We start from the raw sequence: 14,167 nt of genomic DNA on the forward strand, positions 1-14,167 counted from the left end.
CTAAATTCTGTAGTCTGATGGTCATTTGCTAGAGAAGACAAAGCTGACATTCTGTTGTTTCTGCATTTTCCTGCCATTCGTTATACTGTTTGCTTTAGGCCCTGGATCAGCTCCTCTTAAGTTATTTTAAAATCTCTAATTTCTTGTTAATTTCACAGTATTCATATGTTGAGTCATAGTATTTTTGTATTTGTTTGACTATACATATTTGGAGGGGAAAATTTTGTGCTGGTGCCATACGTTGCTACCTTGATCTGAAGATTCAGCTGTACCTGTCAGAGATGTGCCCACATTTAAAACGCCCTTAGATGTTGCTCTGGTTTACCCCAGGCAGATGTGGATTTCCATAGCTGGTGAATATATAGTCATTTACTGTAAATATTTAGTAAGTTCAGGCCATAGGATGAGTCTCAGATTCTATAGTGAACTTGAGGAAGTTGCAGTCTACCTTGATATAAATGTAAAGTGATTTTCTCTAGAATTCCTACCCTCTACTCCCCATAAGATATAAACCTGCCTTTAATTTTTTAAGTTAAAAAAAAACTTTTTTCCCCCGTTTAAAAAATGTTAAAATTACAGTTGAGCCCCCGATCCCATGCTTCTCTCTTCCCTGGAGAAGCTGTTGTCTTGCACTTGCTATTTATCATTCCCACAGGAGCCAATTTTAATCCAGTGTTTAAAGTTGAGGATAGTACCTACTTCTTTTTTTTCCTTCAATTTTATACTTCTTATTATTTCTTCGAGAAAATTTTTAAAAATTTATATAACTTTTAAAGGTTATGTTCCATTTATAATTGTTACAGAATCTTGGCTATATTCCCCATGTTTTACAATACATCCTTGAACCTACTGTACAACCAACAGTTTGTACCTCCCACTGCCCCATCCCTAAATTCCTAAATTGCTCCCCCCAGGTGTTAACTACTAGTTTTGTTCTCTGTGTTTGAGTCTGCTTCTTTTCTGACAAACCCACTTAAAAAAAATACTTTATCCCTTTCACCGGCAGTAATCTGAAAAGAATGAGAATTTGGAATGCAGACAGGCAGGAAGAAGAGTGGAGATGTGTGGTGATGGGAATGGACAGGAGCTATGGGCAGTGTGTGGGATGAGCCTGTCTGCAGTGGCATGTTCTTTTTGAATTGTGGACAGTAGAGAGAACAGGTTAGTGTGGGATTTGGTTCATACAGGTCTGTACTCAAGCTTGAAACCAGAGGGAAGAGGGGCAGCCTGACACTACATAACCAAATGGAGTTGACTTTCACTAGATCTTGAGCCTTAGTGTATGTTCATTATAACACATCAGCGAGCTAGATGATACACCCACAGGTGCCATGACTTAATTGCCTGCAATCCTGCGATAAAGTTCAAAAAGTGGCAGTGGCCCAATTCCTGGAAATCCCCACCCCTTCCCCAAAATAGCTAGAACACTCCTCCCACTCATTCAGTTCAGTTCAGTCGCTCAGTCGTGTCCGACTCTTTGCAGCCCCATGAACTGCAGCACACCAGGCCTCCCTGTTTATCACCAACTCCCGGAGTTCACCCAAACTCATGTCCATTGAGTCGATGATGCCATCCAGCCATCTCATCCTCTGTTGTCCCCTTCTCCTCCTGCCTCCAGTCCCTCCCAGCATCAGAGTCTTTTGCAATGAGTCAACTCTTCGCATGAGGTGGCCAAAGTATTGGAGTTTCAGCTTTAGCATCAGTCCTTCCAAAAACACCCAGGACTGATCTCCTTTAGGATGGACTGGTTGGATGTCCTTGCAGTCCAAGGGACTCTCAAGAGTCTTCTCCAACACCACAGTTCAAAAGCATCAATTCTTCGGTGCTCAGCTTTCTTCACAGTCCAACTCTCACATCCACTCATTACCCTATGTAATTGTTGTTTGGTTACAGAGCTGTATCTGACTCTTTTGTGTCCCCAAGGCCTGTAACCCACCTGGCTCTTCTGTTCATGGGATTTCCCAGGCAAGAATACTAGAGGGTTATGCCATTTCCTTCTTCGGGCGATCTTCCAGACCCAGGGATCAAACCTGCATCTCTCGCATGGGAAGGCGGATTCTTTACCACTGAGAGGCCTGGGAAGCCCACCCTATGAAATTACCCACCTCTGTAAAAACTGACCACCCTGGGGCCACTCTTCACCTTCTGAGATAGCGCACACTCTGTTGAGTGAGTTTCTAAATCACTTCTTACCTATCATTTTGTCTCTCGCTGAATTCTTTCTGCGATGGGACATCAAGAACCTTAGCTTCATTAACTCCTGAGACCAGATGTGATCTCAGTTAAAAGATCAATTTGAGTCGCCATCTGAGTTGCACAGTTTCAAGCTGATATAAATGGCTAGTGTTAATTCGGAGTGTGTGTGTGTGTGTGTGTGTGAAGCACTGAGATGGGCTTCCTCCTCACAGTGATCTTGGAAGGAAGAAGACTACTTGTAAGAAATGAGGTCGCCAGAGTTAAGTTACTTAGGTCACTCTGGAATTGGAAACACAGTTTTTGAAAGTTGGACTTCGAAGCATGTGATTTTTGGTCTGTTGTATCCCCAATGTGAATACTTAAAAATTTACCAAGGTGTTTTACATGCTTGGGGGATCTGTTGGGGGAGGGGTTTAAGGTAGGTAAACCCTGTTAAAGCCTGTTCATTGTGTTGCATGAGGTATCAATTGGGACAAGTGAAAAAGCAAAGGAAAGGAAGCGGCATCTTGATACTTCAGTTGGAAATTGACTATTTGTTTCTTGTTTTGAGGCTGGTGGTCCCCGTCTTTCTATTCTCCCTTTAGTTTAAATACTCTATTCTTTTTAAATACCTTTCTTTATTCTCCATGGGGTCGCAGTGAGTCAGACATGATTTAGCGACTGAATAACAATAATTCTTTTTTTGGTGAATGTCTCAATACACCTTGTTTAGTATTTGTCTCTTTCCACTAGAACTTAAGCTTTTAGGGCAGAGTCTTTGCCTTTGAATCATGCCTATTACACAGTCACCATTTGAGTGAAAGGAAAAAGGAATACAGAAGGAAATTGAAGGAAGAATCCGACACACTTGTATCACTTTGAAGAGGGAAGCTGACATTGAATGTGATTTTACATAGAGAGTTTGGGGTAATGCTGGATTGTCCCGGTGGCTTGAAACAGTCTAGTGAGAGTTCAGGCACAGCTGAAATTTGGGGGACGCTGTTGTACCTACCAGAGATAGAAACCTGTCTGTCTGCTTCAGGTTTTAACAATAGGGAAAGAATAGAGATGCAGACATAGAGAAACTGACATGTGGGCACGGACGAGGGGGTTGTGATTTGGGAGATTAGCATTGATATATTTACACTACCATGTGTAAAATACATAGCTAGTGGGAAGCAGCTGTGTAGCACAGGGAGCTCAGCTCATTGCTCTGTGATGACCTAGAGGGGATAGGATGTGGAGGTGGTGGGAGTGAGGCTCAAGAGGAAGGAAAGTGTTAGTCAGTTAGTCTAGTCTCTTAGCGCCCCCGTGGACTGTAGCCCGCCAGGCTCCTCTGTCCATGGAATTCTCCAGGCAAGAATACTGGAGTGGATTGCCATTCCCTTCTCCAGGGGATCTTCCTGACCCAGGGATTGAACCCAGCTCTCCCGCATTGCGGGCAGATTCTTTATACCGTCTGCTCCACCAGGGAAGCCCCAAGAGGGAGGGGATGTATGTATACATATCGCTGATTCATTTCATTGTACAGCAGAAACTAACACAACATTGTAAAGGAATTATACTCCAATTTAAAAAGAAAGAAGAAACTGTACAGAAAAACAGGAGTTTCCAAAAAAAAAAAATTGTATTGTGAGAAGGAATATATGGGAAAGACACGTCCTTATTCTTTAGTAGATTCTAGGATATCCTGGGTGTGAGTGGGCCCTCAGACACTTCTTGTACGTATATAATCATCACTCTTCCTCATGCCAAGCACCGCTCCATCTTTCTACTAAATCACCTCTTGGCTGGATGCTCCATAGTACAGTGTGGGAACAGCACTTTCAGGTCAGTTGTTGAGATGCTTTTGAGGCTTGGTTTCCCTTGTTACTCAGTGTCCCCTTGTAGGGATTCCGAGGGAAACTTCTCAGACTTCAGTGCCAGGAAGGGCTGGGCAATTCCTAACAGCCTGCAGGAGCAGGCGTTTATCTGATCTTTTGTTGCCCTTTACTATTAGGAAGTATAGGCCCTCAGGGCCTGTGTTTTTGAAGGGGATCTTTTTCTAGTGCTGTTTTGCACACGATTTATCGTAAGATAAATGCGATCTGGAAGAAGACTTGCAGACAGGACAGGCGCCTACCCCTGGGGAGGTGGGAAGGATGTAGGATTTGGGGGAGGAGTGAACTAGATTCACTTGCCATTTTCTTCTCCGGGGGATCTTCCCGACCCAGGTATCGAACCTGAGTATCCTGTGTCTCCTGCACTGCAGGCGGATTCTTTACCCGCTGAGCCAACAATTTGTTTTCCTCATCTTTTTCCCAGAGTCTTTTTAGATATTTTTCCTAATTGCCTCCTGCTGCTGCTACTGCTAAGTCGCTTCAGTCGTGTCCAACTCTGTGCCACCCCATAGACGGCAGCCCACCAGGCTCCCTGTCCCTGGGATCCTCCAGGCAAGAACACTGGAGTGGGTTGCCATTTCCTTCTGCAATGCATGAAAGTGAAAAGTGAAAGTAAAGTCACTCAGTCATGTCCGACTCTTAGCGACCCCATGGACTGCAGCCCACCAGGCTTCCCCGTCCATGGGATTCTCCAGGCAAGAGTACTGGAGTGGGGTGCCATTGCCTTCTCCTAACCTCCCCCAAATTTAATACAAAAGAACAGTTTATTGGGGGAGGGTCACAAATGATTGTAATATCTAAGAGAATGCATCGCTCTACATAATTAATTTTTTTAAAACAAGTTATTTTAGAAATCCAAAAGAAAGCTCACACAACTGGAGGGCTGTGCTGCCTTTGAACTGTAGGGTGACTCCACACTGGAGCTCTTGGCTGCTCTGTGGAGAGCGTGGGAAGGAGCAGGGGCTGGAGCCACTGTGGGCCTGGGCCCTGGCTCAGAAGCACTGTGACAGGAGGATGGTCTATGCCATCAGATGCCCGGGAGGCTTTTTCCCAGTCTTCATTTCTCCTTTTTGATCGTATTTGGCAAGGTGGGGGTGTTTGGTGAGCTTTTGAGAGAAGCCTCCAACAGGTGTTCTCTGCAGTTGTAGGAAAGTCATTTGCAAGAGTGTCTTGGTGTGAGAAGAGTTCGTAGGCCCCGCCATAGAAAATTCCCGGGTTTTAGGGAAGGAGGCAGGGCCATATAGGAACCAGGGACTGCCGAGGACTTGAAAGGACCAGGCAGAAATTCCGAAAGCTGCTTAGGAAGGTCAAATAAAATAAATCTTAAAGACTAGTACAGAAGTGAATGTTTATAAACAACTTAAAGGAGTGATTTTTAAACAGACTAAAGTGAAGTTTCCGTAAGGTATCAATGAGGTAAGATTAAGTAATTTTTAAAGGTAACTTTTTTGGTGCAAGGGAAAATAATGTCAGCATTTGCATATTGTCTGATGCTTAGAAATGAAAGATTTTTAGATAAAAATAGTAAGTAAATTTTATTGGCCAAAGCCTACTTTTTATTTTTAATTGCTCTCAGTCCCTTGATTTTAAAAGATGTGCACAACATTTTAAAAATAACCTGGTAGTTAATATAATTACATTAGTTTGAGGTGCATTCTAGTATACTTTTAAAGGAAATTTGATTTCTGCATCCAATGGAACAGAACTGCAGGCTAGAAGCTAAGAGACAAATTGAAATAGATTTTTCGCCCTAGATGACTTAATACATTTTTTAAACTTAAAAAAGTGCATATTCCTAAGTCTTGAACTCTATTAAGCTGACATGACTGCAGAACGCAGTCACTTATTAGCAGTATTTGGGCAGAAAAATCCTTGCCTCTCCTTCATTTAAAGGAAAACTCTTAAGTGAAAACCAATCATTACATGATATGGAAGCATACCTAGTTTTCATTTTTAGTTTATCACTTGGGGTGCTGAGCTTTGCATATATGAGCTTATGATTTTTTTCTTTGCATGTGCTATTATTACATTAAGTCTCTGTCTCAGAGACAGTCAGCAAGTGGTCTAGAGCCCCACCTGTAACTAGTAAGGGTTTGAACCCAGGTCCCTCTACGTCCCGGCCTTGATTTTTCTCTCATCACTCTCTTGATAAGAACAGTGAACAGAGAAGATAAAAATTTCTCTCTGGTGTTCCTTCTGGGATATTTCATCGGTAACCACTCTGTGGTTTGGGACATGGCACCAAACCTGTCAGAAACATTTTGAACACAGGAAATGTAAATATGCTTTTATGTTTTTTGGTTGAATAGTAATTGGTCGGATTAGGTTAAGAATTACCGCCACCACCCCGCAAGAAAAACAAAACCCCTCCAACATAACTTCCATCTCTACAATTGAAAATATGAAGAGAAAGAATTTCTTTTTAAATTTTATTTTGGAGTACATATAGTTAACAATGTTGTTAGTTTCACTTGTATGGCAAAGTGATTCAGTTATATCAGTACGTGTATCTATTCATTTTCACATAAGAGAAAGAATTTCTTTACAATTTTTGCTGATTAACCAAATTATTTAACAGAAAGCTTAGAATGGGAGCAGACCTAGTTCACTTATTCAGCCTTCCTGTTGTGTAGACAGGAAATGGTTCGGAAGTGAGATGAATTAACCAGTGGTCCCTAGCAAAATGGATTGAGCCAGGCTTCAGCCAAGGAAAGCTCCTCCTAGCCTAGGATATTGTGTTTCTTTGATTCATTGAAATGCCTCTCCCAGTTGAGAGTGCTTTGCTTTTGAAAAACATTCAGCTCACTCTTAGATATTGTTTGTCATAGCTGTGCTTAAGGAGTACTACTTTCTAGTTTTCTTTGCTTGTCCTTTTCCGTCCATTTTCCCCTTACTCCCAAATTTATATAGAGAGAACTTGTTTTCTAGCCACTTAGAACAGGATTTCAGTGTGAAAATAGAGCCAAGTCTTAAAATTTTTCCAATTTGTTACTTATTCCATTTTCTAAAGGTACCATGCATAAATAGGTATATTTGGTGTGTTGGAGGAGATGTGTTATCCAGGAATATTTGTCTGAGGTATATATAGTAGGAGATGGCTCCTTCCTTCACACCAGAGGCTGTGTGTTCCTGTGGCAGAACCTTTGAGCATCACTACCTCCTTCTCCCTGTTCACATCTAGATACCCATGTAACTCAGACTGGCAGGAAGTCAGGATAGATGTGTGATTTGGGGGGGTTGGGGGTCCTCGTGCAGGAAGTTAACACAGTATTGTGCCTGAACTATCTCATATAAACTAATCTCCAAGCCAAACCTTAATTCAGGAAACACTGCACAGTGTTACTTACCTTAACATGAAAATATAAACTCATTGAATTTCCATTTTCGATGGCTGGTCAAGTAAATCTACAGCTTAAATAAGTTACTATTTTGTCAAAGGCTGTTGAGCTTTTTCTCTAATTTGGGGAGCAATGCAGATGATAAGGACTGCTGTCTCAACATGTGTGCATGCCAAGTAGCTTCAGTCGTGTCTAACTCTTTTGCGACCCTATGGATTGTAGCCTATCAGGCTCCTCTGTTCATGGGATTCTCCAGTCAAGGATGCTGGCATGCGTTGCCTTGCCCTTCTCCAGCGGATCTCCCTGACCCGGGGATAGAGCTGCGTCTCTTATGTCTCCTTCATTGACATTAGCACCACCTGGGAAGCCCCTGTCTTCTTAAAGGACACAGTGATTACTGGAGCAGAAGCCCCAGCATGGTGGGGGAGAGGGGAAAGGTTTCCTCTGTGTCTGGGATAGACTGGAACTTGAAGGCCCTCTCCATGACAAAAATCTCATCATGCCATCTTATTTCTTTCAGTCATATGTTATAGAAGCAAACATTTCTACCAATTCTTTCCATCCCCATCAATGCTGCAGCTCACTCCGAAGCTTACTGTGATGGCCATCCCCCTGGGCGTTGTCTCTGGTTTCACCTGTGCTAATGAGCAGAAAAATGACATCATCTTTCCTTCTTCCCAGCTGTGTTCTCCTCAATAACTCTGTTTGACCAGCCTGTTTAAGGACTGACCCTGGGATAAGGAAAAGCTTAAGAACTTGAGCATGTGATCTTTTAACAATATTTACATTTTATTATTATTTTTTGTATAATCATAAGGGATTTGATGTAGGTCATACCTGAATGATCTAGCGGTTTTCCCTACTTTCTTCAATTTAAGTCTGAATTTGGCAATAAGGAGTTCATGATCTGAGCCACAGTCAGCTCCCGGTCTTGTTTTTGTTGACTGTATAGAGCTTCTCCATCTTTGGCTGCAAAGAATATAATCAATCTGATTTCGGTGTTGACCATCTGGTGATGTCCATGTGTAGAGTCTTCTCTTGTGTTGTTGGAAGAGGGTGTTTGCTATGACCAGTGTATTTTCTTGGCAAAACTCTATTAGTCTTTGCCCTGCTTCATTCCACATTCCAAGGCCAAATTTGCCTGTTACTTCAGGTGTTTCTTGACTTCCTACTGTTGCATTCCAGTCCCCTATAATGAAAAGGACATCTTTTTTGGGTGTTAGTTCTAAAAGATCTTGTAGGTCTTCATAAAACCGTTCAGTTTCTTCAGTGTTACTGGTTGGGTCATAGACTTGGATAACTGTGATATTGAATGGTTTGCCTTGGAGATGAACAGAGATCATTCTGTCGTTTTTGAGACTGCATCCAAGTATTGCATTTTGGACTCTTTTGTTGACCATGATGGCTACTCCATTTCTTCTGAGGGATTCCTGCCCACAGTAGTAGATATAATGGTCATCTGAGTTTAATTCACCCATTCCAGTCCATTTTAGTTCGCTGATTCCTAGTATGTCGATGTTCACCCTTGCCATCTCTTGTTTGACCACTTCCAATTTGGCTTGATTCATGGACCTGACATTCCAGGTTCCTATGCAATATTGCTCTTTACAGCATCAGATCTTGCTTCTATCACCAGTCACATCCACAACTGGGTATTGTTTTTGCTTTGGCTCCATCCCTTCATTCTTTCTGGAGTTATTTCTCCACTGATCTCCAGTAGCATATTGGGCACCTAATGACCTGGGGAGTCCCTCTTTTGGTATCCTGTCATTTTGCTTTTTCCTACTGTTCATGAGGTTCTCAAGGCAAGAATTCTGAAGTGGCTTGCCATTCCCTTCTCCAGTGGACCACATTCTGTCAGGCCTCTCCACTGTGACCCGCCCGTCTTGGGTTGCCCTGCAGGCATGGCTTGGTTTCATTGAGTTAGACAAGGCTGTGGTCCTAGTGTGATAAGATTGACTGATTATACAGTGGAAGTGAGAAATAGATTTAAGGGTCTAGATCTGATAGATAGAGTGCCTGATGAACTATGGAATGAGGTTCGTGACGTACAGGAGACAGGGATCAAGACCATCCCCATGGAAAAGAAATGCAAAAAAGCAAAATAGCTCTCTGGGGAGGCCTTACAAATAGCTGTGAAAAGAACAGAGGCGAAAAGCAAAGGAGAAAAGGAAAGATATAAGCATCTGAATGCAGAGTTCCAAAGAATAGCAAGAAGAGATAAGAAAGCCTTCTTCAGCGATCAATGCAAAGAAATAGAGGAAAACAACAGAATGGGAAAGAGTAGAGATCTCTTCAAGAAAATTAGAGATACCAAGGAAACATTTCATGCAAAGATGGGCTCGATAAAGGACAGAAATGGTCTGGACCTAACAAAAGCAGAAGATATTAAGAAGAGGTGGCAAGAATACACAGAACTGTACAAAAAAGATCTTCACGACCCAGATAATCATGATGGTGTGATCACTAATCTAGAGCCAGACATCTTGGAATGTGAAGTCAAGTGGGCCTTAGAAAGCATCACTACGAACAAAGGTAGTGGAGGTGATGGAATTCTAGTTGAGCTGTTTCAAATCCTGAAAGATGATGCTGTGAAAGTGCTGCATGCAATATGCCAGCAAGTTTGGAAATCTCAGCATTGGCCACAGGACTGGAAAAGGTCAGTTTTCTTTCCAATTCCAAAGAAAGGCAATGCCAAAGAATGCTCAAACTACTGCACAATTGCTCTCATCTCAGATGCTAATAAAGTAATGCTCAAAATTCTCCAAGCCAGGCTTCAGCAATATGTGAACTGTGAACTTCCTGATGTTCAAGCTGGTTTTAGAAAAGGCAGAGGAACCAGAGATCAAATTGCCAACATCTGCTGGATCATGGAAAAGCAAGAGAGTTCCAGAAAAACATCTATTTCTGCTTTATTGACTATGCGAAAGCCTTTGACTGTGTGGATCACAAGAAACTGTGGAAAATTCTTCAAGAGATGGGAATACCAGACCACTTGACCTGCCTCTTGAGAAATCTGTATGCAGGTCAGGAAGCAACAGTTAGAACTGGACATGGAACAACAGACTGGTTCCAAATAGGAAAAGGAGTACGTCAAGGCTGTATATCATCACCCTGCTTATTTAACTTCTATGCAGAGTACATCATGAGAAATGCTGGACTGGAAGAAACACAAGCTGGACTCAAGATTGTGGGAGAAATATCAATAACCTCAGATATGCAGATGACACCACCCTTATGGCAGAAAGTGAAGAGGAGCTAAAAAGCCTTGATGAAAGTGAAAGAGGAGAGTGAAAAAGTTGGCTTAAAGCTCAACATTCAGAAAACGAAGATCATGGCATCCAGTCCCATCACTTCATGGGAAATAGACAGGGAAACAGTGGAAGCGGTGTCAGACTTTATTTTTTTGGGCTCCAAAATCACTGCAGATGGTGACTGCAGCCATGAAATTAAAAGACGCTTACTCCTTGGAAGAAAAGTTATGACCAACCTAGATTGTATATTCAAAAGCAGAGACATTACTTTGCCGACTAAGGTCCGTCTAATCAAGGCTATGGTTTTTCCTGTGGTCATGTATGGATGTGAGAGTTGGACTGTGAAGAAGGCTGAGGACCGAAGAAATGATGCTTTTGAACTGTGGTGTTGGAGAAGACTCTTGAGAGTCTCTTGGACTGCAAGGAGATCCAACCAGTCCATTCTGAAGGAGATCAGCCCTGGGATTTCTTTGGAAGGAATGATGCTAAAGCTGAAGCTCCAGTACTTTGGCCACCTCATGCGAAGAGCTAACTCATTGGAAAAGACTCTGATGCTGGGAGGGATTGGGGGCAGTAGGAGAAGGGGACGACAGAGGATGAGATGGCTGGATGGCATCATGGACTCGATGGATGTGAGTCTGAGTGAGCTCCCGGAGATGGTGATGGACAGGGAGGCCTGGCTAGTTGCGATTCATGGGGTCACAAAGAGTCGGACATGACTGAGCGACTGAACTGAACTGAACTGAATTATTTTTTGTAATTGAGGTTTATGGTTTTATTATGAAGGGATCTTTTAAAACCTGTTCTTAGCAGGTATTTTTAGCATGTATGATAGTAAAGCAGATATCTGTGTTGGTAATGTTGCATTTATTGTTGAATTCTGTAAAGAGGTAACTTTTCTTTTACTTATTAAATGGTTGGGTGTTGGAGGCAGTGCTGGCTACTAAGAGTCCAAAAGTGAATTAAATGCTTTTCCTTCCTGTGTGGAGTCTAATATTATATAGACCATGCATAAGCAGAATTTCAATATTCTACTGTAAGTACAATAATTATTGTGAGAAAGATGTATGTATATGTGTAGGGTGCGGTGTATTTGGCCAGATAGACACAGAAACACCCAGACTTTCTAGGCAACAAAACTATTAGACTGGTAGGTATTGGCCAGTTGCAGTACTGTGTAAAATAGTTGCATGTATCAGAATCCTGCCCCTCGTACTCTCTCTCACTTCATGTGGTAGCTGATGACTTAATCTTCGATGTTTAATGTTGCCGATGCCATATTGAAATACACTATTAGCCTGTCACTTCCTGTGTGTCGTGAATGGGAATCTGTTTTAGCTTGATCCGTATTTTCTCCCTCTCAGTCCCAGCTTCCCTCCATGTGTTGTTCATCGTTTTGTATGACACCTCCTTAATCACAAAAGTTTTATTAGTTACTGAAGCTCAAATGGTTAGGTTTGTCAATGAGCTCCAGTGAAGGTAATTTGCTTCAGGTCACAGCTATAGTCTAAATGAATAATTAAGAAGAAGCCAGTAGCTTTGGGTGCTTTAGTGTGAAACTTCTAAAGTTAGTTAACTTGCATTTCAGATTGCTTCCAAGTATGATCATCAGGCAGAAGAAGATCTCCGCAATTGGATAGAAGAGGTGACAGGCATGAGCATTGGCGCCAACTTCCAGCTGGGCTTGAAAGATGGCATTATCCTCTGCGAGTAAGCCTTGGCCCTGACGTGGCTGCTCTTCCAGTCCTCCCTGTGATCTCTGTCATGCCTCTTTCCCAGTCCGGGGTCTCAAACCTTGATATTCTGCAAATGTTTTTAATGCTTTCCTTTACTGATGTTAAAAGGACCAACTTTACACTCCACTCCTTGTTTGTTATTCCAATAAATACGCTGTCACTTAATGCTTTTCTTTTCAGACTCATAAACAAGCTACAGCCAGGCTCAGTGAAGAAGGTCAATGAGTCCTCGTTAAACTGGCCTCAGGTAACAGCCAAACCAGTAACCCCTGATTCTAGTTGGTTACTGTTTATGCAGCAAGAACTTGATTATAGTTTTTAAATAGACAATTTAGCAGAAATCTGTGCACATGACTATATTTGGTTCTCTTATAGTGTTACTTTTTAAATGTTTCCATAATTACTTAGAATTAGTTCTGTGACCCTTAGATGTTTAGCTTAGAAGTTTTCTTATTCTGTATTTAGTCTGTGTACTCTCAGGAGTTGACACAGCTTACACAGAGAAATACAACCTAGACTACAGGATGAATAATGGAAAAATCAAGGCATTTAACATAACCAAGGTGGACTGTAGAACATGGTATTAACCTTAGTCTTCGTTTATGAATGTGTATGATTAAGTAAAATTGAATGTTTTGTCTTGAGCATGTTTTGAGATATAAGAGAATAAACATTTAGTAACCACACATTTTTAAACATTTAAACACAATAAATTGTACATTAATGTAATTTTGTACCATTTGAGAAAGAAATTTCCAGTCTTGGATAGTTCAGACACTGAATTCTTTAAAACATGTAAGGAAGGTCTTGACTTTAAAGAAAAAACCTGACTGCTTAAAAAGACCATTATGTAATTCACAGTGAAATACTCTTTCCCTTTTTCTAAGAGAGCTACACTTACTATGTATCTGGTCATGAATCCTTGCCAAGTAGCTTTCTGCCTTGCATCTTGTATTCAGTCATAAAGACTTAAAATTCCTAGATAATATGAATGTCAGTGTTTAGCTCCAAAAGTTATATGCTTTTTTTTTTAATAGTTGGAGAATATTGGCAACTTTATTAAAGCTATTCAGGCTTATGGCATGAAGCCACATGACATATTTGAAGCAAATGATCTTTTTGAGAATGGAAACATGACCCAGGTTCAGACTACGTTGGTGGCCCTTGCAGGTCTGGTACGTATATGTCTTTAATGGCTGTTTAAAGAAATCCCTACTACATTGGTGATTAATTGCGTCTTTGCCCTCATGGGAATTCAGGCTAGGCAGGGAGAAGCCTGTCTCTCTGATAATTATTAGCTTTGGAGAAAGGCTGCTGACATCAGCTGCCTAATACTGGATAGCTTAATTAGAGTACTTACGTTTCAGAGGTCTCTAGTGTAGTTTGAATGGCCGTAGATATTTTTTTCACCACAAGCTTGGGTCTTACTGAATGAAACCTTTATCTATGGACCATATAGTTTCTCTGTTGTTCCTTCTGTAAATCTCTGTTGGCAGAATCTCTGTGTAAGTGTTCCTTTTCAGTTAGTGTGCATATTTCTGTGTAGGCCAAAACAAAAGGATTCCATACAACCATTGACATTGGAGTTAAGTATGCAGAAAAACAAACAAGACGTTTTGATGAAGGAAAATTAAAAGCTGGCCAGAGTGTAATTGGTTTGCAGGTAAGTAATGTGGTATTGGGGCTTCCTGGTGGCTTCCGTGGTAAAGAATCTGCCTGCCAGTGCAGGAGATTTGGGTTCGATCCCTGGATCAAGATGATCCCCTGGAGAAGGAAATGGCAAC

The 14,167-nt window shown here is 41.6% G+C and overlaps 1 protein-coding gene across 1 annotated transcript in view; it reads left to right on the top strand.

The window, feature by feature from the left end:
- CNN3 (calponin 3) overlaps nucleotides 1–14,167 on the top strand; it is a 33,129-nt gene that overhangs the window by 14,183 nt on the left and 4,779 nt on the right. The window contains exons 2-5 of the mRNA XM_040232267.1: nucleotides 12,236–12,357; nucleotides 12,564–12,630; nucleotides 13,421–13,558; nucleotides 13,930–14,046. Of these exons, the coding sequence (XP_040088201.1) occupies nucleotides 12,236–12,357; nucleotides 12,564–12,630; nucleotides 13,421–13,558; nucleotides 13,930–14,046 (444 nt within the window). The remainder of the gene's footprint in view (nucleotides 1–12,235; nucleotides 12,358–12,563; nucleotides 12,631–13,420; nucleotides 13,559–13,929; nucleotides 14,047–14,167) is intronic.

This window comes from Oryx dammah, unplaced genomic scaffold (assembly GCF_014754425.2).
Source record: "Oryx dammah isolate SB20612 unplaced genomic scaffold, SCBI_Odam_1.1 HiC_scaffold_28, whole genome shotgun sequence".
NCBI classification, from domain to species: Eukaryota; Metazoa; Chordata; class Mammalia; order Artiodactyla; family Bovidae; genus Oryx; species Oryx dammah.